General features: G+C 44.6%; 1 protein-coding gene across 5 annotated transcripts in view; it reads left to right on the plus strand.

Moving 5' to 3' along the window:
- The first annotated feature begins 3,222 nt into the window (after nt 1-3,222).
- Nucleotides 3,223-27,826, plus strand: part of XPO6 (exportin 6) — a 56,848-nt gene continuing 32,244 nt past the window's right edge. For 3 of the 5 annotated variants that reach the window (XM_064462162.1, XM_064462163.1, XM_064462166.1), the window contains exons 1-5: nt 3,223-3,675; nt 20,441-20,531; nt 21,867-21,979; nt 24,689-24,886; nt 27,542-27,701. In XM_064462162.1, the coding sequence (XP_064318232.1) occupies nt 3,673-3,675; nt 20,441-20,531; nt 21,867-21,979; nt 24,689-24,886; nt 27,542-27,701 (565 nt within the window). In that variant the 5' untranslated portion in view covers nt 3,223-3,672. Of the gene's footprint in view, nt 3,676-18,124; nt 18,238-20,440; nt 20,532-21,866; nt 21,980-24,688; nt 24,887-27,541; nt 27,702-27,826 lie in introns of those variants that run through there. The other 2 variants (XM_064462165.1, XM_064462167.1) reach the window with 2 other exon arrangements.

A 27,826-nucleotide genomic window follows, 5' to 3' on the forward strand; every position in this document is an offset into this window, starting at 1 on the left:
AGCGGGCTGCAGTGAGTTTTTTTAATCAATTATGCATATCTGTACTTTCCACAGGTATTTGTACTCAGGGCCTTTACATGCTGTATCTTTTATAGCTTGCTAAACAAGCAAACTTGCTGCCAAGCCACTTGCAAGACACAGGGAGTGGTTGGGGTTTGCTGCACAAAACTTGCCCTTGCATTTCGAAGTTGCTTTACTGTACTTATAAAATATGGTTTAACCCTTTTCATCAAATTACTTTATATTAGGTGGCAGGGCAGCAAGATTTTAATTTATACATCACATTCAGAATGAGTCACAGCTCAGTTTGTTGCAGAAACAATAAAAGGAGATGGAAACAGACACGCGGCTGGATGCAAAGTGAAGCGTTGCCAGCTGCTGGGTTGGGGTTAGGCTCAGACTAACCCTGGAGGCAAAACCCAAACTCTGCAAAACTGGAATAAAGCAATTAAATGTGGTGAATATTTGAATGTGTGATTGAACGGGCTGGAATCAAGGCTGGAGCTGTGCAAGAAGCTTTGATAAAAGGACTTCAAATCATGTTCTAGTGCATTTCTGTGTGTGTTTACACGAAAAGCTGAGGGATAAAGCACGCAGTAACAAATGATTTTCATAGATTCTGTTCCCTTGGTCTCCCAGTGGTGCTGTTCAACTCTATGGTATCTCCCTTCCTTCTGTTTTTTTCAAACATAAAGTTAGGAGGAGAAAAAAAGGTTGATGGCTTCTCCCATGTTGGGGCTGATAGTCTGAGCCTTGCTGCCTCCTTCGTTAGGAAACAGATGGAAGAGCCCCAGATTAAAACAAAAGGGCTGCAGACAGTGAGTGGTTAGGGTGGCTATTTGTTGTCTTTAACAAACAGCCCTGCCAGCAATAGGCAGAGCCCCAGAGAGGGGATAAAGGAGTCAGGGGGTCTGGCACAGCAGCATTCCCAGGCATGCTCCCCCTTATGCTCCTGTGGTGCTGGTGGCAGCTGCGGTCCTCGCACCCAGTTTTTTCCCAGATCAGCAACAACTCGAGGTCGCAGCCAGGACTGTGTGAGACCCATTGTTTCCACAGCAATACGAGGCATAAGGACGTCTTCCTTTGCCTTGGGGAAGATGTTTCTAAAGCAGGGCTGAAGCCTTGCAAAGCACAGAGCTCGCTCTCAGCCCCAAATGCTGTGCTAAAAGGTGTTGCATCCCCTTGGGTTTTGCAGGAGAATTAGGAATAGAGGCAAAAAGCTCCCTGTAAAGATCCAGCACTTTGGTGGAAGGTTCCTCTTCTGTCTTTTGATCCCCACCAGCTTGCCCTGTGTCCACAGCATGCCAGATCCCTCCCACCCCAGCCCAGGGAGCTGGAGTCGCTTCAGTTTTGGAGAGCAAAGAGAAAAATAAACCCCAAAAATGCAGAAGCAGCTGAAGCATCTCTCTATGGCTTCAGAGGCAAAGGTGTGCATGGCTCAACCAGTCCATGTCTGGCAGCTGATTCTCCCTGTCCGGCAATTTGCACCTCAGAGCACGTGTCAACAAACAATCCCGTTGGAATAACAAATGGCAATAATAAGATTATCTTTTTAATAGTCACCATGGTAACCTGCCCTCTGCCAGCGCAGCTGCAGTTTCTTGATGTAACCATCGCTGAGGTGGCGTCTCAAGGCAGTTCCAGCCTCTGTTGAACACACTGGCAGGCATGGCATATAGCTCAGCTCAGCCTGGCATTTTGGAGGTGCCAGAGGAGTTTGGGAGGTGCTGGGCAGGGTTTGGAGTTGTTGGGGAGATTTTGGAGGTGTTGGAAGGGTTTTGGAGGTGTTAGAGGGGTTTTGGAAAGGCTGAAGAGGTTTTGGAAAGGTTGGAGAGGTTTTGGAGATGTTGGGGAGATTTTAGAGGTGGTAGAGGGGTTTTGGAGGTGTTGGAGGGGTTTTGGAGATGCTGGAGAGGTAAGTTTGGAGATAGTGCTCTGCCTGAGGATGCATACAGTAATTCACCACATGTAACAGATGTATCCCCTATACACCCAGGCAGCATCTGCTCAGCTGCAAGCTGCACATCTCCCTCTTGGTGAGTTTTTATCAGCCTGCATGGCTCAGGAACAGCATTTCCATCCACATGAAAAGCCTGATGGGGGTGAACTGCTCTGCAGAAAGTGTGGAAGAAAATCTGCCATGGAAAAGACAAGGGACTGCTTAATCATCATCTTCTTGTTGAGCCTCATGGTTAGTTACACCCCCATGGAGGGTTTATTTTCCTCCCTCTCTTGTTCAATCCTCTAATGTAACTGCAAGCATTTGCAATATCCCCATACGTATATTGTCCCCTCTAAAGCCTATTAAGCTACTGGTTTCAGCAATCTCTTGTAACAGCAAATGCCATGGGAGAGTTTGGGAACCATAAGAAGTGTTTTGATCTGTATTAACTTCATCGGTTTGGGGCTCCAGTTGGTTCCAGCTTCTTAATTTTGTCAGGCAGCAATTAGGGGCTGGATTCCCTGTGTTTAAATTCACACGCTGTTCTGGATCTCTCCATTAACATCATCTCTCCTGGCCGCACCAGGCACCAGAAAACTGAGGGCCACAAAGAGACCCAGGTTTGGTTAAAACTGGGTATGGAAATGGGTGTTTAGGGACCGCTTGCTACGTGATGTAGCTTTGTTATTGTTACTGACGAGGACTTGCAGGGTTGGGGGTTCCCCCTTCCCAGTTCATTTTAATTGTTTAGTTAGTTACACGGGCACAAAGCCAGTAACCACAGGTAGTGTCCTTGTAACTCTCTTGGGAGGTTGAGAGGAGCCGAGAGGCAGCACAGTCCTCCCTGAGGGTCGAGGTGAGGGCCAAGGCGTGGGCCTAGGTCCAGGCCTACGCCCAGGCTGCCCCATCGCGTTGCTAGACAACGCGTGCCCCTCTCCCGTGGGCGGAGGCTGGCAACGGGGGGCGCCCAAGCCCCGCCTTTCGGGAGGCGGGGACAAGAGGAGCCCCGCCTCCAGAGGGCGTTTCCCCCCACCGACACGCGCGGGCACGTACCCTACCCCGGCCGCCGCTCCCTGCCGGGCGGGAAGAGCCTCTCGCGCATGCGCAGACGCGCTGGGGTGGGGCGACGCGCACCTCCGGGCCTGCACCTGCCCTCCCCCCTCCCCGCACCGTGAGGCACCGCGCCCTTCTCCAAGATGGCGTCTGGCGGCTTATCCGCGGCGCGCTGCGCATGAGCACGCACCACCGCCTCGCCTCTGGTTGGCAGCGGGTGCCCGGCGACAGCTTCCGGCGGGAGGGCGGGGCGGGACCGGCGGAGCCGCCTCCCCGGTGCGCGGCAGGATGCGCCTGGCGTAGGCACCGCTGCACCGATAGCCGCCGCGCCGGGCCGGACCGAACCCCGCTGGGCCGCGCTCCGCTCCCTCTTCTTCACTCCCGTCCCGGCCCTTCCGCCGGCCAACGCCGCGCCCTCCCGCCCCGCGAGGGCCTGCCCTCCGTCGGTCCTTCTCATCGCCCCGGGGCTCCCCGTCCCCGCCGGCCGGGGGAGGCCCGGGGGCTGGGAGGCGGCGGCTCTCCTGGCGTGGGGCCGCCAGCGGTGCTCGGGGGCTCTGCGGCCGGCGGGGGCTCGCCGGTGCATGGGCGGGGAGGCCCCGCCGCCGGCAGCCGCCGGCCGTGAGATGAGCGGAGCGCGGGGCCCTGCCTAGAGCTGCTCCCGGGAGCCGCCGGCAGCCATGGTGAGTGCGGGCGGGGAGTGGGGCCGCCACCGGGCCCGGGGGCGAGGGGTGGGCTGCGGCCTGCCCCGGGCCCGCCAGCTCTCGGGGCCTGCCCTCGACACCGGGCGGCCGGGGCCTGCAGCGGGGAGCCGCCGGGGCAGCGGCCCGGCCTCTGGGGCCCCGAGGGGCCTGCGGGTGCTAAGGGCGGCCCTCGCCCCCTTGAGCCGCCGTGGTGACAAATTTTAACAAGATGTGGAGGCAGAAATTCAGCCTGGGAGCATTAGTGCCAGGGGGTGCTGAGAATCCCGGTTTATTTCCAATTCCAGCCGTGAGCGTGCCTGCTTTGCCTCCGGTTTAGCCTTGGAGAAGCTGCAGAGATGACCCGGGTTCCTTTCCATGCAGAGTATTATTTAATTTTGCCATAGATACTGGTCTTCAGCTGCCTTCCAGCAGCGGCAGTCGCAGCTATGTGCAATCCTACCGAGAGATGGGGAGCTGAGATATAGCATGCTTTGATTTGCACAATCTTTTTTTCTTTTGATAACAAGCAAGAGGAGACATCTTCAGTCCATTGGGTGCACGCAGTCAGGCTTGCAGGGCTGGTAGGTGGAAACCTGTCTTCAGGGGATCGTGATGTTGCTCACTGTCACCATACCGAGCACCGGCAGCAGTATGCTAAGTAACAGCTGCTGTTCCTATTTTTGCCTTGTTTTACCTGCAGGGAAACATTACATCCCAAATTTGCTGGATTGATAAAGGAAAGCCACAAGCATGTACTTTGTAGTTGATCAGTAAGGAGATGTGTTCAGCAGCCCTGGATCTGCTCACGGAAAACTGTCTCCTGCCCCGTCTCACCCGGAGAGTCCCACTGGGCAAAAGCAGTAGTTACTGATCTAGTTTTCAACCACGTTCTAGCTTAAGCTGTCTTAGATAATGTAGGCTAAGGCCTTGCACCCCTTTTCTTCAGGAAATTGGGACCTTGGTTTGCAGTTGTGAATTTCTTCACCCAAGAGCCAAAATAGTCACATCTGCATGTTGTTTGCTGTGTTCCCGGTACCATCTATTGCTAGTTTATTGAAACCTTGCTCTCTGGAGACTATTTAAGTTGAATTTCATTAGTCCCTTTAAGAAGCTTTGCTACTCCATACAGCGTCTGCTGGGGTGGAATATGATCATCTCCCCAATAAATACAAGTAGCAGCCTGGTACTGCTGGGTCTGCATGCACCTTGATCAGTCAGACATGTACTTGCCTGCTCAGGATGGACTGCTGACTCGTCTGCCAAATGTCACCGGCCTTTCTGAATTTAGCTTCAGCTGAAGCTGGAACAAAGGGTGATATTTTTGAGGTGGATTCTTTTTAGTGAATACCCCTGGTTCACAGACATGAATAAATACTCTGGTTAAGTTCAGATAATTCAGTAGGTCAGTTGTATCTAACAAACTGTAGCTTTGCATGTGGAAAGAGGTTAGTGCACACTCTGAAGCACAACACTAATAATTGCATGTGGCAGAAGGGCTTCTTGGTTTTTCCCTTGCTTTCATGCAGAAATGCACATTTAGCCTCCTGAATTATGCCTTGTTTTCTTTTTTTCCTTGAACATCCAATATTTGGTTCAGCTACAAACCGAGTACTGGCTTTGGAAGTTGAGAAGCCATCTTTGGGCTATACCGCAGAATTTACTGTTGTAATTCAGCATGTGATTACTGTGCAAGATTTTCCTTATGTTCCCATTTCCTTGGAGCTTACAGATGGGCATGTTCTGCGGCTAGTGTACCCTCCTTCCTGGAAACGGTGGGAAAGTGTGAAGATGAGATGCTGTAAGGCATACTGGGGGCAAATAGAACATAATTAAACTCTGCTGTCAGAAATACAGACTCATGGAAGCAGATTTTTAGTTGAAGTTGAATTGGGTTGATATGGAAGAGTAAGCAATGGGAGCTATAATGAGTTAGAGTTTGATTAACTGGGAAGGAATATTGGGAACAGCAAGTTGTAAAGTCAGAGCACCCATCAAGGCAGGAGGGGAAACCAGTGATTTGTACAGTTTCTGAGCACATTATGCGTCATAGAACAGGTGCCAGTTATGTGTGCTGAGATGGTGCTAATGGCTCAGAGATCTTAAGCCATCATTAAAAAGCTATTTAGTTACACAGGAAGCTTGAATCACTCTTCTGCTTGCTGAGGCATTCATAAGGAGCAGCCCTACTGTGTCAAGGTTTCTGGTTGTCGTATCATGTGTGGTAGTACATGCTTGTGGCATGTCAGACTATCGGTGCATGTTGCATGTCTGCAAAATACTTCTCATACAGTACCCAGTTTGTGGTTTTCGGTGAAAAAGATGTGTCAATGTCGATGATGTCGTGATATCTTTGTAAAGAAAATAGAGTATTGTAAAATGCTCTTGCAAAATCCGCTGCTCAAGCGGACTTCTGTGGAGTCAAGTTAACCTCTAAACACTCTTCAAGCTTTTCTCCTCTTTAGTAGAGCGGAAAGTATTAATATTGTTTCCTAGCCAACTTTAGGGATCCTTCTAGATGATTTTAGTGAACAGCTTCAAAATAAATACTGTTTGTAGAGCTAGTCCTTGAATGCATTTGCATTTTGCATCCAAATAAGCTATGCATTTGTCTCATCACTCATTCTTTCACCTTATTTCTGCTTCCACTAGCAAGCACGAGCCACCTTTGAAGCCATCAGAGCTCATTTATGATCTCCTGAGCCATATCAGTCACCTGGCAAGTGCATTGGTAACTCCCATGTGACGTTGGAAGACAGGTGATTACCTCCTAGCAAATGGATTCTTTGATCATCTGGGATTTGTATCCTGCCAGCAACTAGAAGAACAGCTTAGGAAAAGGGACTACTTCTAGGAAATGCCGTTGTGTTAGGTAGCAGATTTAAAGGCGAAGTCAACCCTTCAGTCAGAATGGCAAACAGGCTTCTCAGACATGTTGGCTTCAGTTACAAAACAAGTCACTCTTCTTTCATATTATCACTAGGCCTCAAAACATGTAGCAAAGTGGGAAGCAGACAATAGAAGTAGCAGCAGCAGATCCAAAGAAGCTTCTGTCCCTGTTCTGCATGAAGCAAATATAGCTTGCAAAAATGGAAGTAGGCAGCGGGTGTGTGTAGCTTGGATCTTTCTAAGTTTTCCACAGCAGCTTCCTAGATTTTCTTTTATAACCCATATTATCACCCTCCAATTTTTTAAATTTTTTTTTTAGCAGTAAGTGCTGTCATTTTCTTGTGCTTAAAGCTTACTTTGGAGACCTGACAATGGTTTAAGCCTTCTGTTTGCTAAGGAATAAAGTATGTCTCTGGACTGCAACATATCTAGCCAGGTACTTAGTGACTTGTGTGGTTGACATGGGGTGGGCAGTGGACATTGTCTACCTGGACTTCTCCAAGGCCTTTGATACGGTCCCCCGCAGCCTCCTCCTGGAGAAATTAATGTGTTATGGGCTAGGCAAGTGGTCTGTGCAGTGGGTGGGGAACTGGCTGACAGGCTGCACCCAGAGGGTGGTGGTAAATAGCTCTTTTTCAAAGTGGCAGCCTGTCACAAGTGGGGTCCCCCAGGGATTGATATTGGGCCCAATATTATTAAACATCTTTAAGTGGTCTGGATATTGGGATCAAGTGTAGCCTGATGAAGTTAGCTGATGACACCAAGTTGAGTGGGGAAGTAGACACTCCCAGAAGGGAGAGCTGCTCTGCAGCAAGATCTGGATAGGCTGGAAGAGTGGGCCAGCAAGAACCTTATGAAGTTCAACAAGGGGAAGTCTGATGTCTTGCACCTGGGAAAACATAATCCAGGAGTGCAGCACAGACTGGGATCCACCTGGCTGGAGAGCAGCTCTGTCAAAATGGACCTGGAGGTCCTGGTGGACAGGAAGCTCAACAGGAGCAAAGTGTGCTGCTGCAGCCAAAAAGCCCAATAGGATGCTGGGTTGCATCAAAAAGGGCATCACCAGCAGAGATAAAGAAGTCATTACCCCACTCTACTCAGCGCTTGTCAGGCCACACCTGGAGTACTGTGTACAGTTCTGGTCCCCGCTATAAAAAAAAAAGATGTAGACAGGCTGGAAGGGGTCCAGAGAAGGGCCACCAAGATGATCAAAGGACTGGAAGCTGCCATACGAGGGTAGGCTGGGAGAGCTGGGTTTGTTCAGCCTTGAGAAAAGGAGGCTCAGAGGGGATCTCATCACCATGTACCAGTACTTAAGGGGTAGCTACAAAGAAGATGGAGACTCCCTTTTTACACAGAGTCACATGGACAGGACAAGGGGGAATGGACACAAGTTGCTTTTCTGATTGGATAGGAGACGGAAATTTTTCACAGTGAGGACAGTCAACCATTGGAATAATCTCCCCAGGGAAGTGGTTGACTCTGCCATGTTGGACACTCAAGATTCGGCTGGACAGGGTGCTGGGCCATCTTGTCTAACCTGTGCTCTTCCTAGAAAGGTTGGACTAGATGATCCCTGAGGTCCCTTCCAACCTGTGATTCTATATTGCTGGTGAGCCATAGGTTATTCTGGCACCCTTGGTTACCAAGGAGCTTGCTGCTGAATTACTGAAATAGCTCACGTTTAATATGTATGTCAGTGTAGCTGAGCTGGTGACCCTAAAGCTAGATTGAATCTGTGGGCTGTGAACTAGCCTGTGTTTGTGGCCCACTCCTGATGTCCACTGTGCAGGTGGCTGAGGACATCGTTGTGGCAGGAGGCAGAAGCAGCTTCTTGCTTTTGCAAAAACCCTCTGCCTGGCTGTCCCATTGCACCAGAGACGCTTAAATCCTGTTTGGGCTGCTGCTGCCTGGTCCTGAAGCAGGAGAGTTGTGGGGATGTCTTCCCATAACAAGAGACGGAGAAGATTGTAAAGCTTGCTGTCACTGAGCATACTGCCTGTGCTGTGGCAGGCAGGAAGCGCTTGCGCATGGTGAAGTGGCCTCTGCTTGACTGGAGGTTTTTGAGACCAAGAGGAGGCTGGAGCGTATCATACCCGCCCCCAGGCAGCGCCTGCTCTGATGCTGCTGGCTGATGTGCAGCATCAAAACTAGACTGCTCTGTTGTAGTAGTGTGAAGTTCTGTCAGCTTTCTGTATTTCTCCTTAAAGTACATAGTTTAAAAATAAAAGTAAACCCTTTTAAAAACCATTCTGACGTGCTCTTCTGAATAGAGAAACAAGAGAATAGGAACTTTGAAGTTCTAGCCTCAGCTCCAACATCTGGCTTCCGTTTTTGGCCTTCAAGTAATGTCGTAACTTTCTGTGCCCCGGTATTATCCCGGCTTTATTAAATCAAGAAAAGGGGCCTGACACTTCATGCTGGTGAACTGTGTCATATATTTACTAGTTCTGCTCAAAGCCTGCGTAGCTGCGGAGCACAGCATGGTGCAGCGCCTGGCTGGGTGGGCAGCTCTGCCTGGTGTGACTGCCCCAGCAGTAGTGTCTGTCTGTGCTGGCCCTGTCTGAAGGCTGAACCTGTGCGTCGTTTTTGGTGAAGTTAGAAGAAAGGTGAATTAGAACCGAGTTTGTAGCAGGAAAGCTGATCTCAGGTGTGGCTGTTAAGGATACTTCTCCCAGAATGAAAGCTTTTTCTCTGAAGAAAATAAATAATTTAGCCGAATGTTTATACATACTACATTTCAGGATCTATAACTAAAGTCTGTATGCCATATTTCAAAGACCCAAACAGCTAAATGTAGGCTGCACTGTCTCCCGACAGACAAAAAGCTATTAAGGCAAAATCGTTGAGCCTCAAGGTTTATGAAACTAGCTCAGAAAGGCCTCTTTCTGCTAGACGGTGATCATGGCAATCAGCTGATATTGGTTGTTGGGATTATTTTAGTAGAAAAGCATTAAAATCTGGTATGTATTGGTAAGTTCATGCAGTGGGGTTTGGTGCTGCAAAAAGATTGCTCAGAGTGCAGGTGCCTAAAAGCACAGAGGAGTCTGGTTATTTTAATGCACATTATTAGGTGTTGCCATTTAGATCAGGGAGAAGGAGCTGCTATTATTAATTTTCTTAAAGGATGCTGATATATGCAAAATAATAATAATAAAAAAACTTCAAAGTGTATAGACTGATACCTGCTTGGTAGAATAATGTGTCCTAAGATCCTTACAAATCATTATCCTTTATCGGTCAGCAGATATTTCCTGTTAGTAACTATATTTGTATTTGGGTCACTGCTGCATCCCAGGTGTTAACATGGCAATATTCTGCTTCTGGATAAAAAAAAATGTTTTCAAAATAAAATGCCCAGAATACCATTTATTAGAGGTAAAGTGCATAGCAATTGGCTTTTCCCCCTGCTGATTGTGACATTCAAGATGTTGCTGACTCATCCAGGCAGCCTCTGAGGTTTCTTGAGGAACCTGGGTCCTCTGGAAGGTGCGGCTTGTCTGAGCCTGGGCTCAGCAGCACCTCATGTTTGTAGAAGGTGTTTCTGCAGTGAAATAACCTTTCTCCACCCGTACCCCCTACACACACATCCTTATGTCCTTTTACTGCTTTCTTTATCTAGTGTCCTGTTTTCTATTTAAATCAGGATAGGAAACTGTCACTCTACCTGAAGTGTTTCAGGCTCTTCTAGCAGCTTCACAAATGCCCTGATTTCTGCCCCCCAATCTTCCCTGATCCCTCTCCTATGGGGATCATGCCCAGAATTACATTTGTTTTACCTTTTCCCAGCTCCTTGCGTTCATGTCCCAAATTATCTTTTATTTGTTTCAGCATCTCCTAGTTTGTGGCTGAGTCTGCAAGTGTGTGTGTATTTTTAGCAGTTTGACTTAATATTGTATTACGGCTTTAATTGCACCGTGAATTTCTTCCCAAGAGGGATTGTCATGATTTCTTTTTGTTCCTGCTTTTGAGACAGGAGCGTACTCATCTGTTTTGTATACTGGCTTGTCAGGATGCCAAAGTCAGCAATGAAGGCAGGGGATGCAGCCTTCTAGAGGAAAGAGTGGCATGTTTTTCTTACTGAAAAATCTGTGTTCTGCTTGGTTGATTCTCTCCTACTTCAATGCGTAAAAACAGAACAGATTTCTTCTGCATTGCAATACCGCTAGTTCTTTTCTTTGGGATTGAGGGCAGTTTCTTCCACTGAAGTTTGTCTCAGTGGTTGTTTTCCTGGAGTAGTAGCTGGTGTCAAAGAACAGTGTTTAAAGTCAAGGTCTGGAAGGGATACAGTAGAGAGCTGCTCTGTAGTGGTTAGATTTGTGTCGTTTCCCCCCCCTCCCCGCCATACCATTGCCCATTTCCTTTGCTTCTGGAGAGAGGCCTAAATTTTCTACAGTTCCTTGGCTTGCTTTTTGCAAACATAGAGGGGGGAAAAAAAAAAAAAAGGAGGAGGATGATGCGATCCATAGTTGTAATCTCTGTGCAAGTGTGAGGTGGGTGCTCAGCAGCAAGGCTGTTCCTGCTTCCATCCGTGTCCAAGGGCTGCACCAGCTGCTCTTCTGCTTCTGCCAGCAACCCTGGAGACCAGGAGAAATAGGTTGTGGTGGGGAAAGGCGGAGGAGGAAAAGGCTGCTTTGCAGCAGCTTGCAGCAGAGTTTCAGCTGCTTTTTCTTGTTTCCTGCTGGTGCGTGATGAAGTGGGTCAGGTCATGTTGACCAAAGTCTAATTGTGTGTCAGGCCATCAGAGCCCCCCGGTCCCGGGGAGGGATAGCCCTGTGTCAGCCTGTCAGAGCCCCCCGGTCCCAGGGAGGATAGCCTTTCCCAGACGGTTGCCCCAGAGCTGCAGGAGATGCAAGGGTGAGAAGCAGGCTGCTGTTGTGAAATATCCAAAGTGCAGAAGCATTGCAGATACCAACATCTTGTTTTTTCTTTAAGTGGACTCGATGTTCTTCCTGCGTGTGCTGTCCTTTGGAAACATTTACAATTAAAAAAGAAATGGTCTTGCAGAGTTATTCCCATGGTGTTGTCCCTGATAGCTTCATTATACACTTTTAAATGCCCAAAACAAGTTTTAATGGTCTTGCCAGTAAGTAAAATTGCAACATCAGTCTTCTTTTCTTCTCTTTGATGGGGATGAGGGTCTTATATTGTATTTTTGTATAGTGTAATCATACCTCCCTGGAAATCAGGTCTGGCCAGTGTAATATGTTGGGTAAGGTATAAGTCTTCTCCCGAGTTTACTATAAACCTTGCACTGATGTCACTTTGCGTGGTCTGGCGTTGGGAGTTTTTCCCCAAGCTAATGGGCTTAATCCTGCCAGGCAGAAGTGGATGTTGGAGAACCACCTGGAAAATGAGCAGTTGGGATGTGCCAGTGCAGTTGAAAACTCGGCGGGGATTTGCCTTTCTGTAGATGGAGCTGCATCTGAATAGAAGTGCTGCTTTAAGAAATATGCTGAATAATTGTTTTCTTCTTATATTCACTTTCTTTTTTGCTTGTCCTAGTGTTTTCCATTTCCAGCTCTGCATATGTGCATACTTTCAGAGACTCCTGAAGTTAGGACTGCAAACAACTGCAATTCAGAGTGTTTGTCTGGGTATTATTGAGAGTTACCTGTAGGTTGAGATAAATAAGTGCTTATTTGTGGCTTTGCAGACAGTAAGGTGTTTGAGAAGCGTTTTTAAGAATCTGTTAATGCATCTTGGACAGCTTAGTGCTGATATGCAAGCATGCCAGGTTTACGACTTCTATCACACATTTTTTTTCTAGTTTCCTCTGGTCAAAGGTGTGCCACATCCAAACAAGTGGTGAGAAGCAAGGTTTTTAGCATTTTTAAATGTCAAATATCCATCTGTAAAAGCAGTAACAGTGTTCTTTGTAGGAAGACTGGGTTAAAACTTGAGGATAGGTGTGGGTTTTTTTAAAACTGACTTCAACTAAAAAGGCCATACTTTGTACCTTTCTTACATACGTTTTACATTTTCTCATCTGTTGATTCTTCTGGACCACTTGAGTAAGAAGATGCAAGCGTTTTTCTTAAGGCTTTTTATTTTTACAGATTTTATAAGGAGTTTTTTTTCTTCCACAAATACATACACACCCCCGACATGCTTGCGTCCAGAATAGTATGGTCTTGGGATCCTTTTCCCATCTGCCTTTTTAAAACTCGGGTTACTTCATCTAAAATGGCAGGGGAAGTGTTACCTCAAAGTGAGTTAAGCTGCGTGCATTTGTGTGGGCCAGTCCTGGGGTCCTGTTTGTGCAAGCCTAGATTTGCTTATGCAGAGAAAAGGGAAGTGATTTGTACCCTGTGACTGTGGTCCCAGAGCTCCTGCATAAGCATCGCCTTACAAGAAGGGACGGGACATCCCTCCAAGGTGTCACAGGCTCCTTTGAAGCGTGGCACATCCTGGGGAACCTGGCAAAGGGAGGGGGTGAGGTGAAATGCTGAGATTGCAAAACTGTTCCCTTTAGAGATGAGTTTCTAGACTTCATTGGATGAGAGTTCAAGTTGCTTCTGTACTCTGGGAGAGTACCAGAGTCACAGCCAGCAAGAGTGTGGCTTGTAATGGCGCCATGTCTAAACCTTACTTTGTGTATGCCAGCTTGCTATGATTATTTTATTCCTTCAGTGGGTTTCTAAGAGAATTTCTAGGTGTTGAATTTTAATGCCCTATGCTTGCTGTGTTTCAGTGTAATGACTGTCATTTGTAAACAGCAGAGCAAATGTGAAATGCTTGAGGGAGAACAGGCTGGGTACTGGACTTGATTATGTCAATTAAGAGTTACTGGTTTAGAAAGAATCAGACTCGGACACTTGAGCCTATTAGTCAAAGTTCAACCTTAAAACCTGAAGTCTGGTTAGCTGAACCTGCCTGTACAAGAAGATTTAAGAAATAAGATACTTAAGGGATTCAAAAAGGTGCCTGACTACTTGTGTAGGAGGCACTGTTTACAGGTAAGATGATCTCTTTATCCCGTTCGAGAAATCAGATTATCATTGCTGGCTCTCCATAGCCTGTTCCATGCAGTAGTGTTCAGCCTGTGGTCATTTTTAGTCCTTAGCTGATGCTCAAATAAAATGTTTCCTGAAGGGTAGCCTGGAGTGATGAGTTGTACAGGTGGAAGAGCCTTGAGCAGCTCTGGTGCTGCACAGCAGGGAGATGGAGAGTAGCGTAGTGCCTTTATTCCTCCATCAATTGCCTTGAGGTAAGCTTTTATAGTAGATTTTTTGCTTAAGTTGTGGTATAACAGAAGTGAGTTTGCAAAATTTGCACCTCATTAGTGAACTGCTGAAGTTGGGGCTCTTGAAACAAATGAACCATGTAAGCAGGTTGTATTCTGTAGCCAGGCGATCTCTTGAAATGGCACCAGGAGCCTGAACTGTTCTCAAAGCACAGAGTGAAGCAGAGTCTAGTTTCGGTTCATTAAACCACAAAAACATCTCTGAAATGCAACAAGGAAACTCAGAATAAAGGCTGAGCTGTGTCTTGATACCATCAGCAGTATACTGCCGGGGAGCACGTATGTTGCAGGGTCTGCGTGCTGTCTCCTAATTTAAGACCTCTGTGTGAGATACTGGGAATAAGTGTGAAACCCCAGACTTCTAAAATCATTAGCTGGAAATGGTTAAATGTAGTAAGTAATGTTGTCTTTAAGCCACACAGTTCTGCTTCTTGGTAGGGTGCAGTCATCCTTTCTAGAGGATGTGTTCGGTATCATACAACTCTTTAAAACACTTCATAATTCTGCTTTTGTTGCTAAAAATAATACCGTGCTTCAGTTCTTTCATGAACTTCATTGCATTGAGTGACCCATGGCTGTTCCAGGGGTTCACTGAAGTGGTGAAAATATCTGTGCTTTGACAGCTACAAAAGGAGGGTTTTTGTGACCCACGCAAGGAAGATCGAAATGACCCAACATCTTTCTGAGAGCATAATTACTAATTTACGTGTTCATTATCATGTTATGTTAGGGCTTCGGCAGGGAGGGGCTCTGAAAGACACCCTAGTAGGTAGTAAATGGCTACCTTAGTACATGGCATGTTAGGTATATGTATTATTAAATTAGCCATGGCTGACTTTCCTTAAAAATCATCTACAGCACTAAAAAAAATATAATAGAAGGAAGAAAATTCAGCAGCTAAAGTGTGGTGGTTTGTGTCTAACTGTACTGTTAACGAACTGCACAAAGCTGGAAGCAGACGGCTTTGAGGTGGAAGAGGATGGAGCAGTGTAATTTAGTGAAGGCAGGGCGATGATGAGTTATTTTATGCTAGCAGCTACCATTGTGCTGTCTGCATGATTTTTCTTTTCTCTTCTTAACACTATACACAAGCTTTGTGGTGGCATTATAGCAATTCCTACTGGGAATCCTTCAAACAAGGGCATTTCACATTGTGTGGTCTCCTGCAGTCCTGCTCCTGGAGGAGTTGCTGGTTAAAAGCACAAGCTGGTAGATGTAGCGGCTACTCATTTTAGCAGAGCTGAGTAAAATGTGGTAAGATCCAAATCTTGATAACCAGGAGGACACTGAATTGTGCTGGGCTGTGTGTCTTGCACTGGCGATGGCAGGAGATGTGGTGGGTAGGAAGGGGATGTAGAAGCAGGCTCAAAAAAATTAGAAGTCAGGGCTGCGCTGGAAAAATACATTTGCTATTAATATGTGGTGTAGGGAGGCTTTATGGGCTGGTAGGTGTTGATACAGTGTGAAAAGTGCTTCAACAGTGCAAGTGTTGAAGGGAGGGATGGAACAAGAATGGGCGTCTGAATTAAAAACACGATGGTGTGCAGAGGGGTGGTGACTAACAGCTTCCTAATGGAGGGAGATCCCATCTTCTGTATATAAGAGTAGAGATGTTGAAGGGGGTTTAGATCTGCACTGAAGACTTCTGGGGTTCAGCAGAGCAAGTGTTTTCCCTACCTGCTGCTGAAAGAGGTGTTTTTAAGGTTCAGCTTTTGTGGTGTAAAATCCATTCTTCCATGTCTGAGGAGGGTGTTCCAGTGCTGCCTGAAGGATGGTTGGAGTCACCTCTGTAACACTGCAACTGCAATTAACATCTTACTAAAAAAAGCTTTGTAAAGGGATTACCTTAATTTTTGTCTTGGAGTATATCCATTTCCAAACACATTAGAAAAAAATCAACAGACATAACCTTGCTCTTACAGTTGTCCTCAGCCTGAGTTGCCATATTTAGAGCATCGTTTGTATGATCGATACTCTACTGAGCTGTTAATAGCAAACATTGAAAGGTTAACGGTATATTTTTATGGCAAAGCATTAGAGAAGAGCTTTCCTCTAAAATAAACAATTGCTTTAGAGAATGTACAATGAAGTAAAAAGATAGGAAGTGAACTCTGAAAGCACTTCTGGAGAAAATTGAGAGTGTTTTGTAAAGAACTTATCTTCCAGAATGATCAGGTAGGTACTTTTTTAAGGGGAGGATGTTGTTTGGTTATATGCAAACTAAAATTAGTGTTGTATCTTCTATTAAAGTAAATGTGCAATGTCTAATTTGCAATCCAGAAATCATTCTTTTGTTTCTCGCCAGAGGTGGATGAGTAACTCATCCTACCTGAATGCCTTAGTCATAGGCTACAGGCTAAACCGAACTTGTTATGGAATCCTGTTTTAAGCAGCAAGGTATAAAGATTTTGCTTTTCTAGAGCCTTATTGAGGTGTGGTGAACTAGAGCTTGAACAGCCTAAAATGCAGGTTAGCAGCTATTAATATTTTTCATTAATCAACAGAAATCAGTTAATGGCTTATACATCTTAATATGTAATTGAACCTGAAAATGAACCTGTAATTGAACCAGCCCTGAAATCAACTGGTACATCCAGGTTTTGTAGATCTTTCTTTTGGTACTTTGGTGGATGGAGAATGTCTTTGGGTAAATTCTTGGTAGCTAATCTCATAATATCTGTCAAGAGAGGAAGCTGTAGTCTCAGCTAAGAATCTGTAATTTTTCTGGTTCTATGACACTGCTATTAAAGGTTGGAGCTCATAGATAAAGGGTATGAGTAAGCAGCTAAACACCTCTGGTGTGATGACTGTTAATGAAACACCTCTAGCAAACTTAATAAGGCAAAAATGGGGATGATAAGGATGTAGATTGACAGTGGTTTTCTCCCTGGCATGCTCAGATCAGGCAAGGCAATTCCAGGAACACCAGACTTGGACTCGGGGCAGACCTGATGCCTGCCCAGTCCATGCAGCATGGACCCAATGTAGCACAGCAGCAGTTAATGGCACCTATTTTGGGGAGAATCAGCTATGACACATGTCTCCAAGATAGCATCTCGGAGAGAAGTTCTAGGCCAAAGGATGGATGCCCTACTGCAACACAGGAATCTGTAGCTGTCAGTGCACTAGCATTTAGACCCCCGTGCTTACTTTCTTGTATTGCTAACTTGTTCACCTAACCAAGCTGTGACTGAGGACATCACCTTTGGCTGGACGATCTCCTGAATCTGGCATCTGAGATCCTCCCTGTAGCAGCCTGGAGGTTGGAGCTCAACCGTAGCATTTGGGCACTCAGAAGCAGTGGAGCTAGTGTGGATGGTGGCGTGTGAAATCTTACCTTGACTGTTTTTAGTGAATTGCAAAGGTTTTCATGGTAAAAAGCTCACATTAGCTGCTCTGCAAATGGGATTCATAGAATTGAGTATTTTTTTTTTTTTTTTCTTAAATGGTTGACAGAAGAGAGCAAACAGCATTTCCTGGTAGTTTGATCCAGCCCTGAGTAGCCTGAGACATCACGGGTGGAAGGGTCAGATTTTACAGCTTGTGAAAATGACTCAGAAGTATTTCTGGTTTAATAGTTGAATATTTTGTAATGCCTCATGAAGGTGAGGCAAATGGCCAGCCCTTACGCAGAAAGTCTGTACAAATTCTGCTAATGATGATCAAGACTATATGACTTTCCTTGAAAACCTCTAAAAATGAAATTTGCAGATTGAAATTAAATCAGCCAAGTGGCTGAATTTCATAGTGAAGTGAGTGCTGCTGGTTCTGACCGCTCATGGGGTTTGATCTTGCCTTGACTGTGCAGTACTGAGGCAGTGATTGAAGTCCACGCACTGCTGCTCGGTGTCAGGATTAATAGGCATTTCTTTTGGCAGACCCTGGTGATACTTTCCTGTTCTTTTCTTTGGTGCAGAATAATCACTGAGCCCTAGAATAAAGCAAACTGCATATTAACATGAACAGTGCTACTGGGGTGCAGCTGGAAATGTTAGACAGGTACAGCCACAGGTCCTACCAACAGCTCTACTTTTATTATAGCCTCACAAGATCATCTGCTTTCTGGGTGTCTGGATATAGGTACAGTAAATTTCCTCTGCAGCACTCCAACAGCATGTGTCCTCTTTATCTCGTTGACCTGGTTATCAGAGCCTTTGAAAGGTGAGCGATTGCCTCGTGCTCCAGGAATGGTTAACTTGAGGAATACCCAAAGGCATGAGCAAATGCAGAATGCTGCTCTCTAACTTTTTAAGTCCTGCCAGTAGCTAGAAGGGGGTGTGCTTGGTGTGGCCAACAGATAGCACCTGGGGGGAAGACCTTGGGAGACTCTCCTGATTGCAGAGCCCGTCCTGGGCTGAGTTTTGATTAATTCAGTTTGTGCAACTCCACCTTCCTTTAGCCAAACCTCCGTAACACCTGGGAGAAGTCAGGTAGGAGAAGAAAACCATCTCGGAGGTCATGCTGTTTCTTTCTGCCCAAGTTGGCCTTGGATTTTGGCCAGCCTGGGCTTTTAACACAAAATGCTTGCATTGTGCTCTTTGCCTTTTTTTTGACACGTTGAACATCATGAACACCACGGTGGTGGTGTTTTTATAGAAAAGATTAAGTGTTCATAAGAGTAGGTTCTGTCAGCTTCAAAGTCTCAGTGCCAAGGCAGTTTGAAATCAGTGGAGGACACATCAGGTGTTCAAGATTTCTAAGAACTCTGCAATTTATTTCTAAAAGTAGGAAATAAATCTTGACTCTTGGAAAAAATTTACTTACCTCTACTACTCTTCCTAAAGGAGGATTGAATTAACTATCTGAAAACGATTGAGCCCTGCTGTTCCTGTGTGATGAGCTAACACTTCTTTGAATTGAGGTGATCTTGATCTTGGTCGGTGGAAGGGTGGAGTGGGGAGAACGGTGCTTCAGAATGTCTGGATCTAGTGGGGAGGAACTTGCAACAATGTCCAATGACCCAGAAAGAAATGCATAGAAATGGCAGTGTGGCTGTATCCTAATGTCATTAAGGACTCCACTTAATTTTTTTTGTAAAGTGAGGCTTTTATCAACAGTGTTGCTGTTATCTGGAAAATGGTGTCTGGCAGGAGAAGACTGGTGGGTGGCTGAAGGGCTGGCTTCAAGGGGAAGTTTACAGTGCAAGACACTTCGCAGAGACATGTGTAAATGGATTAAAGAGGTGATAATAGGTGCTTGATCTTGCTTAAGCTGGCAAAATGGCTTTGATTTGATTGTGGCTTTGATTTGATTTTAAGCCAATTTCCCCCAACAATGTTTCTTGCTAAAATAGTCCTTGCTTCCTAGAGCAGGTCTTTAAAAAGAATTAAAAAAAGGAAAAGGGGGAAGGAATAGGGAAGGTAGAATGAAATTCAGTGTTCCTTTGCTAAGTAATTGAGAATGCATGGTGTTCATTTGCAGTTGTTTGGAGAATAGAGCTGAATTTGTGTTCTCATGCTGTTGTGTTGAGTTGTGGGATCCCCTGCAGGGTTAATCCAACCCTGGGCTGTTTGAGGAGGGTGGTCTGCTGCATGGCCCTGGGGAGGGTTGAGTAGGGTGGTCCTTGGGGAAACTGCTGTACATGGAAATGGGAACCAGCAGAAGCCCATAGTGTATCTGCAAGTTCTCTCGCTTGTTTCTTTGCAGAAGACTGCCAGTCATGGTTTTTATTTTTTTTTGAGGCAGAAGTTTCAGTTTTCTTTAATGGTTTACTTTGTTTCTGTGCAGAGGAAGGTCGGGCTTGAATCCTGATGCATTTGTTATTGATAGCATGCGTTGAAGACATTAGAGGAATGACTAATAGCATGGGCTGTACCGCTATCCATTATCAGGCTTTCAGACCATAAGGGAAGTGCAGCGCAGCTACAGAGGCGAAGCTCAGTGGTGAGCTGTTACTAGAATAAAATCATCCCAAGTCCAGAAAGTTGCAAAACTATAGTGACCTTGCAGGGGCTGTACACTAATTCTGGTAATTTTTTTTTTTAGGACTTACAAACACTGAACTGTAACTGATGAATTCCAATAATAAAGGCTAAATTTGGGGCTGGGGTGGGGGGGATGTTCTTCATGAATCAAATTGCTGAATACTTGTATATTGCTTTTCAAAGTACTGGCAGTTCTTTAACCTTTCAAACTGCTGCTTCCTGAGCACCATCAGTGTTGTTGCAGGTGGCAGCGTGGCACAGTGCGGTGCCAAGGCAAAGACAGGAATAGGTGTCAGGAGTCCTCTCAAAGTCCATGTTCCCCGTGCTATCACTGTATTTGTTACCTCTAAACATCTGAAATAATCTTTGCTTGAACTTGCTGCTTTGTAAGAATTATTTGACAAGGGCAAGATAACTTAAAATTACTAAATGCTACCAAGAAAAGAGAGATACTTCTTGGTTTGTTTTCGTTAGTTAATGCCTCTAAGGAAATAGTTCTTCATGTCTAAAGCTTTCACTTGCAGTGGATAAATCTTGTTGCTACTTGACACCAATGAGCGGTTTAAATTCCAGATTACTTTGCCTTCCACCTGGACTTCGTGCTCTTGGTGGTTTTTAGGTGCATCTGTGATATGAATGACACCAACCTCCTGAGTGTAAGTCAGAGTGCAAGTTAGTTTTAACTCTTTCATTTAAATGTCATTCCCAGGCATCTGAAGAGGCCTCGCTACGGGCTTTGGAGAGTCTAATGACAGAGTTCTTCCACAATTGCACAACAAATGAGCGGAAACGTGAGATAGGTGAGTACGTGCCACTTCTAAAGGATGGTCCCCTTTGCTTTCTGCTGTCTACAGACCTCAGCAGGGATGCCTTGGTCTGAGCTCAACCTGGTCTATCTGATACCAAACTGGCATCTAGCCTCTCCTGCTTATTTATGAACTTGAAGTAAAGGCTTACATAGTGTGGGTTTCGGAGGTCTCAGGGCAGGACAGTTGGTAACTGTCCTGTGACATGCTATGAGCATGGAGATGTAGTTTTTGTCAAGGGTAGGAAGTTGGTTAGGGTAGGGAAAGGGTGTTATGTTTTTCTCTGCCTATACATTGTTGAATTGGTGTCCTGGAAAACCTCTATGTTCTGCCTATACATGGAACATGGACTTCAGATTTGTTCGGCATTAAGAAGGGAAAGCAGAAGGCTGTCCTAGTTAATGTGAAACGACAAGTGGGAATAAACAGTGAGGTCTCATTTTTGGCTGGTATTATTAAATATGTCCTTCTGAAAACCAGAAGAGACCTTACAGGTGCTCTAGATTAGCTTCTTGCATCCATAGTTAATGGGCATAAATGGGCCGTTAGTTTTTATTCTCAAAATTCTGTCATCTCTGTAACTGCAGTGCCAAAAGTATGATAAGCAGGAAAGACATCTCCCAGAAATCTGGTAAAATACAGAATAAGCAACTAGGCAAGTTGTGTGTGGTATGTTTTTTCCTGTTGTGATCTGCTGGGTAAAAGCCTTCAGCATCCCCCATTTTCTTGCTTAAGTTGCAGGAAAGAAACCAATTAAGGCTTAATTTCGATTAGCCTATAAAACAGCTCTTGCAGCTCTTCTCTTTGCCACATTTGCCATGTTGTCATTTGATGTGAGATGACCAAATCCTGCACCTGAGTGTTTGGAGAGGTGTTTGATATGTTGACCTACAACAAAGTCCGTGGCTGCTGGAGCAATTGCATTAAAACAAGGGTGTATTATAACGCTGTGAGCAATCTGAAGTGCTCCTGGTCTTTCACAGTGACCTGGTATCGCAATATTTAGCTTTTATAGATAAAATGGTAATGCTAGTAATTTAATTTTTGTGTGATTTGTTTTAATATTCAGCTATTAGTTTGGTGTAGTATTTATGTCAAAACTGTATTGTAAAATGACATACCTATTTTGTTTTCATTAAAGCCTATTATTAGATTGCTTTAAATATTTTTGGAGTGTGACTTTATTTTTTTTCCCTCCTCCAGGATGTTTGAGGCATTCCCTGAACATGGGCTTCTTCCATGCTCAGTGTGTTATTGAGCTATCAGTATACATTGTTATGGATTTGTTTAAGAATTTTAATGTAATTTTTGAATACTTTATTTTTTCAGAGGAGCTTTTAAATAACTTTGCCCAGCAGATAGGAGCCTGGAGATTCTGCCTCTATTTCCTGTCAAGTACAAGAAATGACTATGTAATGATGTACAGTTTGACTGTGTTTGAGGTAAGATGTGCACTGTTGCCTGCTTAGTGCATTTTCTGTCTAGTGCAGTTTTTTATGGCAATCGATTTTATTTGAAAATGTTTGTCTAAAATGGCAGTCCTAGTAAGTATGGTGATAAAAGATGCTTTTATTGCTTTCTCCTAGAGAGACTGCTTAATGGCAGGGTAAGAGTAGGAGAACATGAATCTTTGTACACAAACTGAAGAATTAAGTTCCTGGCATCTCTAAGTACAAATTGCCTACAGGTTCAGAGGCTGCTTGTTTTCTGCACAATGCTTCTAAGAGTTGTTATTGCTTTTATATTCTCTTTATGGTCAGAAATATGTGCATGATTACCTGCTACTAGCTACTGTAAACTTTAATGCTAATAAAAAGTTGCTTTTATTTTTCTGACATCTTTGTAGTTGTGGTTGATGCTCTTGCATCATCCTGCAAGCTTATGTGCCAGTTGTAGAAGTGTAAGGTCTCTTTTAGAAGACCACTTCCCACTCTTTACCTATTTATAAAAGAACAAAGTTATGGTTAAAAGCCTAAATATTGATATATACTGGAAGAAACAAAAGTATTCTGTGAACAGCTTTGTTTTATCAACTGGTTTCTCAGTGAGCAGTGCAGTGGCTTTCCCTAATGATAATTCTGGGACTTGGTCAATGTCACGCCTCACCCTGGTCCATTTGTGGCCTCTGCATTTTGTTCTTGGCTGGGTTGGCAGTCTGAGCTGTGCTCCTCAGAGGGGTTTTCTGCCCTTTGCAGTGGGCCGCTTTTTAGATAGAGCAAACAGCTCTGTTCTTAAGAGTTGTGTTGTTAGGGCAAATCATCGATGTTATTGTTGTTGGCTTCTTCACTTAAAATGTTCACTTTATTTATCTGGGGTTGCACAGGGAGTCTGGACTTGGTCTGCAAACTGAATCTGGTTTGCCTTCCTCTCAAAAAGGGGTAGTCATGACAAATGGTAAGGGAGTTGTTCCCTGCTTTGAGGATGGATGTCACACAGCAGCAGCCTGCAATGGATCTCTCCATTGAGGAGCTTGAATTTCCAAAGTTAACTACTGTAGAGCTGTGCATTTGACTAGTCCTCATAACCATAGTCTGTCATACTCTGCAACTCATTAGTCTTCAACTGTCTTAGTACTGAATGTCTGTATAAGCATGTGTATAAACACAAGGATCATTCCCAAAACTTCCTGAGAATGTTGTGTTTTCTAGAATGTCTAGGAAGTTAGAGGTATATAAGGAATACAAATCCTCATGGCCCCTTTCCAGATGAACCATTTTCACTTCTTGGTTTTGGAAGAGATAACACCTTCCCAAAAACATTTCACAGGTGGAGAAAGCTGCCACTTTCAGGTCGAATGAGTAGGACAAAACTTAGCAGGCACTAAAGCATGAATATTAAAGCTGAAGCAACTTCCAGTTTTATTGGGGCCTCTGAAACTTGTTCTGGATTTGCATCGAGGAACTCTCAGTTGGGTCACCATTGTTTTTAAGCAACACTTATGGATCTTCTCTGTGAAAAACCCAAAAAGCAACCTCTTTGAGGCACTTCATGTATAAATATACCTCTGTACCTCTACACTGTGAACTGGTACCTCTGTACAGTACATGTGTACTGTGAATCAGATCTGCTTTAACCACAAATAATCTTCCATTTTCTGCAACAAGCCACTTCACTTTTGGGTGCCCTGTCACTGCAAGGCAATCACTCAGGTGACCTTCCAGCTTAGCCTTGGGAGACCCAGGTGGCATCAGAGTCATCTAAAACTAAACTTTGTTACCATCTTTTTGTTTCTGCTTCATACAAGCCTGTGCTTCCCCTTTAAAGGGGAAATTCTAGATGCCCAGGGTTAAAAGATAGTGGAAATATTTTGTATGCGCACCAACTAGTTCTGCCTGACCCAAAACCAGTTGAGATGATAACATGCTGGTCACTTGTCAGTTAACAGAAATGCTGGTGTGTTCAAAGAGTTATTGGTAGCAATTTCAGGGGCATTGAAACTCCATCTTTTGTGAAACTAATGTTGGAGGGCTTCTACAAATCTCATGTGGTGGGAGTGGGTTTTGGGTTTTTATGTTAGAGCTCATCCCTATACACTGTGTGGCTTGTAAGAGACAAGCTTGGAGAATTTTGTTCAACAGCTTGAGCCATCACTGTCTTCAGTTGCCTGAGTACCCCATTAGGTAGCAAAGCTTATTCCAAGTTAGTTACCAGTGCATGGTTTGCCCTCTAAGCTGCTCTTGTTCTGCCTGGTCTAGTTTGCACACACTCACCTCTACATGTTGTTAAAGGTGTTGGGGTTGGTGCTGGACTGCTGAGCAGGTAAAGCATCTTAAATTTCAGCTCTTCACCCAGCGAGCCTATATCAGAGCTCTAAAAAGAGAAACATCATATGTTTAGCCTGCTAATAACTGCTTGTTTCCTTATCTACAGGTCTGCACATGGTAGCAGAAAAGGTTGAACTACATCAAATGTAGATGCCTAAGTTTTTAACTGACTATGTTAAAACCCACCATGTCAGTGGGAGGCCTGGACAGATTTGGAAACTACAGGATTTTCCCTGCCTGTGCGTTGTTGCGTCAGACAGGGCAACCCTGGGGCTTAAGATGCAACAGCTTTGCCTGGTGCTCTGTCATGTGTCTGTTCTCTCACTGTTTAACTTCAGTGAAGCATGACTAAGATGAGCTCATTTGGGAGGTCTGTTTCTTTTCCAGAATCTAATCAATAAGATGTGGCTTGGGGTCCCATCTCAAGACAAAATGGAGATCCGCAGCTGCCTGCCCAAGCTCCTTCTAGCTCACCATAAAACTCTGCCTTACTTCATCAGGAACAAACTCTGCAAAGTAATTGTGGATATTGGCCGGCAAGACTGGCCAATGTTCTACCATGATTTTTTCACTAACATCTTGCAGGTAAGAAGTTTCTAAAGGGAAAACTTGGTTTCATTCACACGGAGAGATGTTATTTTGTTTACTTGAGTAGTGACTTCCCTTGACGAAGGTTAACGTGAAAAACAAAGTTCCTTTTTAAATTCCTTTTCCTTTAACTTTGCAAATAACTCCTAGCTTCCTACATGTTACATTTCTTTCTAATGTTATAAGGTTTTTTTGACAAAGGAACAATATGTGCAACAAGTATAACTGCACTTTGAATTTTAAATATTTAGGAGTAGTTGTTGAAAATGTGGGTTGTGGGTTGTTCTTTAAGGAAAAAAGACAGTTTGGATGCACCACTGGATGATTCTTAAAAGCAAAGTTTCAGAATGTAGCTGTTGGAGACTTTTCAGTTAATGTACCAAAGATTTTAGGGTATCTTTGCCTCTCATCATGTAAAGTCACTAATGGAATGTTGTTGGGGTGTTGAAGGGGGCTCTTGCAGGAAGCAGGAAGACTAGAGCATGCATTTGAGGATCCTGGCTGAGACAGAGCCATTAGTTTGAATGTTGGTTGTAATTCAGTATCTTCCCAGTGAAGCCTGAGCCAGGCTAACAGCCCACTGCTGCTGGTGCCAGAATAGGCTAGTACAAACCTCCTTTTCTGGTTTGAGTACTTTGCTTCTGGTTGTCCTAAAAATGTTCATAATTGGCTTAGAGGCTGAGTGTAAATTCAAGTGCTGCATAGTCTCTTTCTGCTGACATAATTACATGATTTGAATGCAGCTGTGCCCACAGACAAGCCACGAGGCAGTTATTTAAATAAATCAAAGTTCTGGAGAGTCAGGAGTTTATTTGTTAAGACAAAGGGATTTAGTATTAATTGCAAAATTAAAAAAAAAAACTAACTTGGCCTACAGAGCTTGTTCCTAACTGGTGTAATGTCTTTTCAAATAGCTTTCTGTAGTCATGTAGTGTGATATGCTGCAGTTTTTTCCTGAATTATCAATTTGACAATAAGTACTCTGAGAACTGTCCACACTTACAGTTTTGGCTTTCACTTCACCTGGATCTGAAGTGCTTTCTGAGCTTCTACTTGCTTTTCTAGCACTTGGGAGGTTATCTTAAGTGACTGCAGAGCCTACTTTGGGTATCTATTTTTCCTTAAGCCTCTCCTTGTGCACTCAGCTGTGGAGGGAAATACTCCCATAAATTAACTTCTATAGCGGACACCTTCCAAAAATGTTGAGAAGGTGGAAGAAAAATGCTGATCCTGAACTCCAAGACCTCAAAATAATGAAGAGTAGCGTAGGAGCACAATGACTTGTTTTTAGAGTTGCAGATTACTTTCTTCTGAGATAATTTGAAGCAACTGTTTGATTCTTTATCATTAAATTGTATCCCAGTACTTCAAGTTGTCTCTAAAACTTTTACTGCATCATTGGAGGGGTGGAGAAGAAGAGTAATTTGGACTGTTCTAGTGTCATTATGCAAAACTAGTAATTCTACATAGAAAGTGCTACTTACTTAGAGGTATAAAATTTGTTTAACACGATTGAAGTGCCAGCGCATGGTATTGCTAAACTTCCTGGTACTGTCAGAAAATATTCTGAGAAAAGTTGTCCAGTCTCTTCGCAACTTACTAACAAATTGTGTATTTCACTTAATTCTTTAGCTGTCTGCTTCTGTGTCATCGTGCTTCCTTTCCGAAAGCCAAGCTCACATACTTCTAGACTAAAAGCTTTTAGATGGGCTTCCCGCCCTGCCCCCCCGCCCCAGTATTTCACCAAACTGTGTAGCCTTAGTGGTGTTAACTCAGCCTGTCTCTGGTTTGGAGGGTCAGGGAGATTAGGACTGAAGTCAGCGTGTATTACAGAATTTATGACTTCAAGGTTTAGTTGAAGTAATTGTGATTGGCCTTAGACTTTTTTCCTTCCAGAGGGAGTAGTGCATAAATCACGTTGATGTTCCAGATCAACAGAGAAGAGCAGTGTTGTCTTTCAGCTGAGAATAAAACTTTGTCCCACTTAAATGTGTCTTTAATATCCCAGTGACTAATGAAGGCAAAAATCATTGCTTTCTCCAGTCCTATTCCTGCATGAGGTGGAAGTTACTCTTTTTAGGGCAAATGTGATTTGCAGTTTGAGATGCAATACAGCTGCAAGGAGAGATCAGATCCCTTAGCTGTGTTCTGGTGTCATCTGATATTGGCTGCAGCTTTTTGTCTGTGTGGGGAGGGATGGGCTTTTTAATTGGAAACTGCGTGGCTCATGATGCAGGCTTCTGACCTGAGCGTGGCTGCAGCAGCAGCCCTGTTACGTGGTGACACTGCTGGTGCTGAGGCAATTTTGAGAAGTGATGATGTCAGCAGAAAGCAGTAAACAGAAGGAACAAACTGTTACTGGTAAACATGCTGGAACAGAGAATGTGTGCAATGACATTATGAAAGCTCTCTTGAAACTCTGAGGATTCCCATGGTACTTGAACTGTTGCAACACCATAGATTAATGTCTCAAGAAATTGAATATTTGCAGTTCTCTTCTCTCGATGTCCAGCACTGCAAACTGTGGGAACTGTTACTCCCTCAGTCTTGAAGCACTTGTAAACCACTAATAGTGTTGGTAATCCCATTTGTCAGCTGATAGTTTTGCAGAATGTTACCATCACATGTTGCATTCATGTGTTTTCTTCTCAGTTAATTCAGTCTCCTGTGACCACTCCTCTGGGACTGATCATGTTGAAAACTACTTCGGAAGAACTGGCATGTCCGCGGGAAGATCTTAGCGTAGCCCGGAAAGAAGAGCTACGCAAGCTGCTCCTAGACCAGGTGCAAACAGTGCTTGGGCTCCTCACAGGTATGAGTTACGGCACTTCCAGCATTAAAGCAAATGTCCTCCTTCACCATCCCTAAGACACTAGCAAGCTTGCATGTTCTGGCTTCAGTGAAGCAATGTGTGGGCGACGTAGTGGCTGCTTCTGC

This window comes from Phalacrocorax carbo, chromosome 10 (assembly GCF_963921805.1).
Source record: "Phalacrocorax carbo chromosome 10, bPhaCar2.1, whole genome shotgun sequence".
Classification (NCBI taxonomy): domain Eukaryota; kingdom Metazoa; phylum Chordata; class Aves; order Suliformes; family Phalacrocoracidae; genus Phalacrocorax; species Phalacrocorax carbo.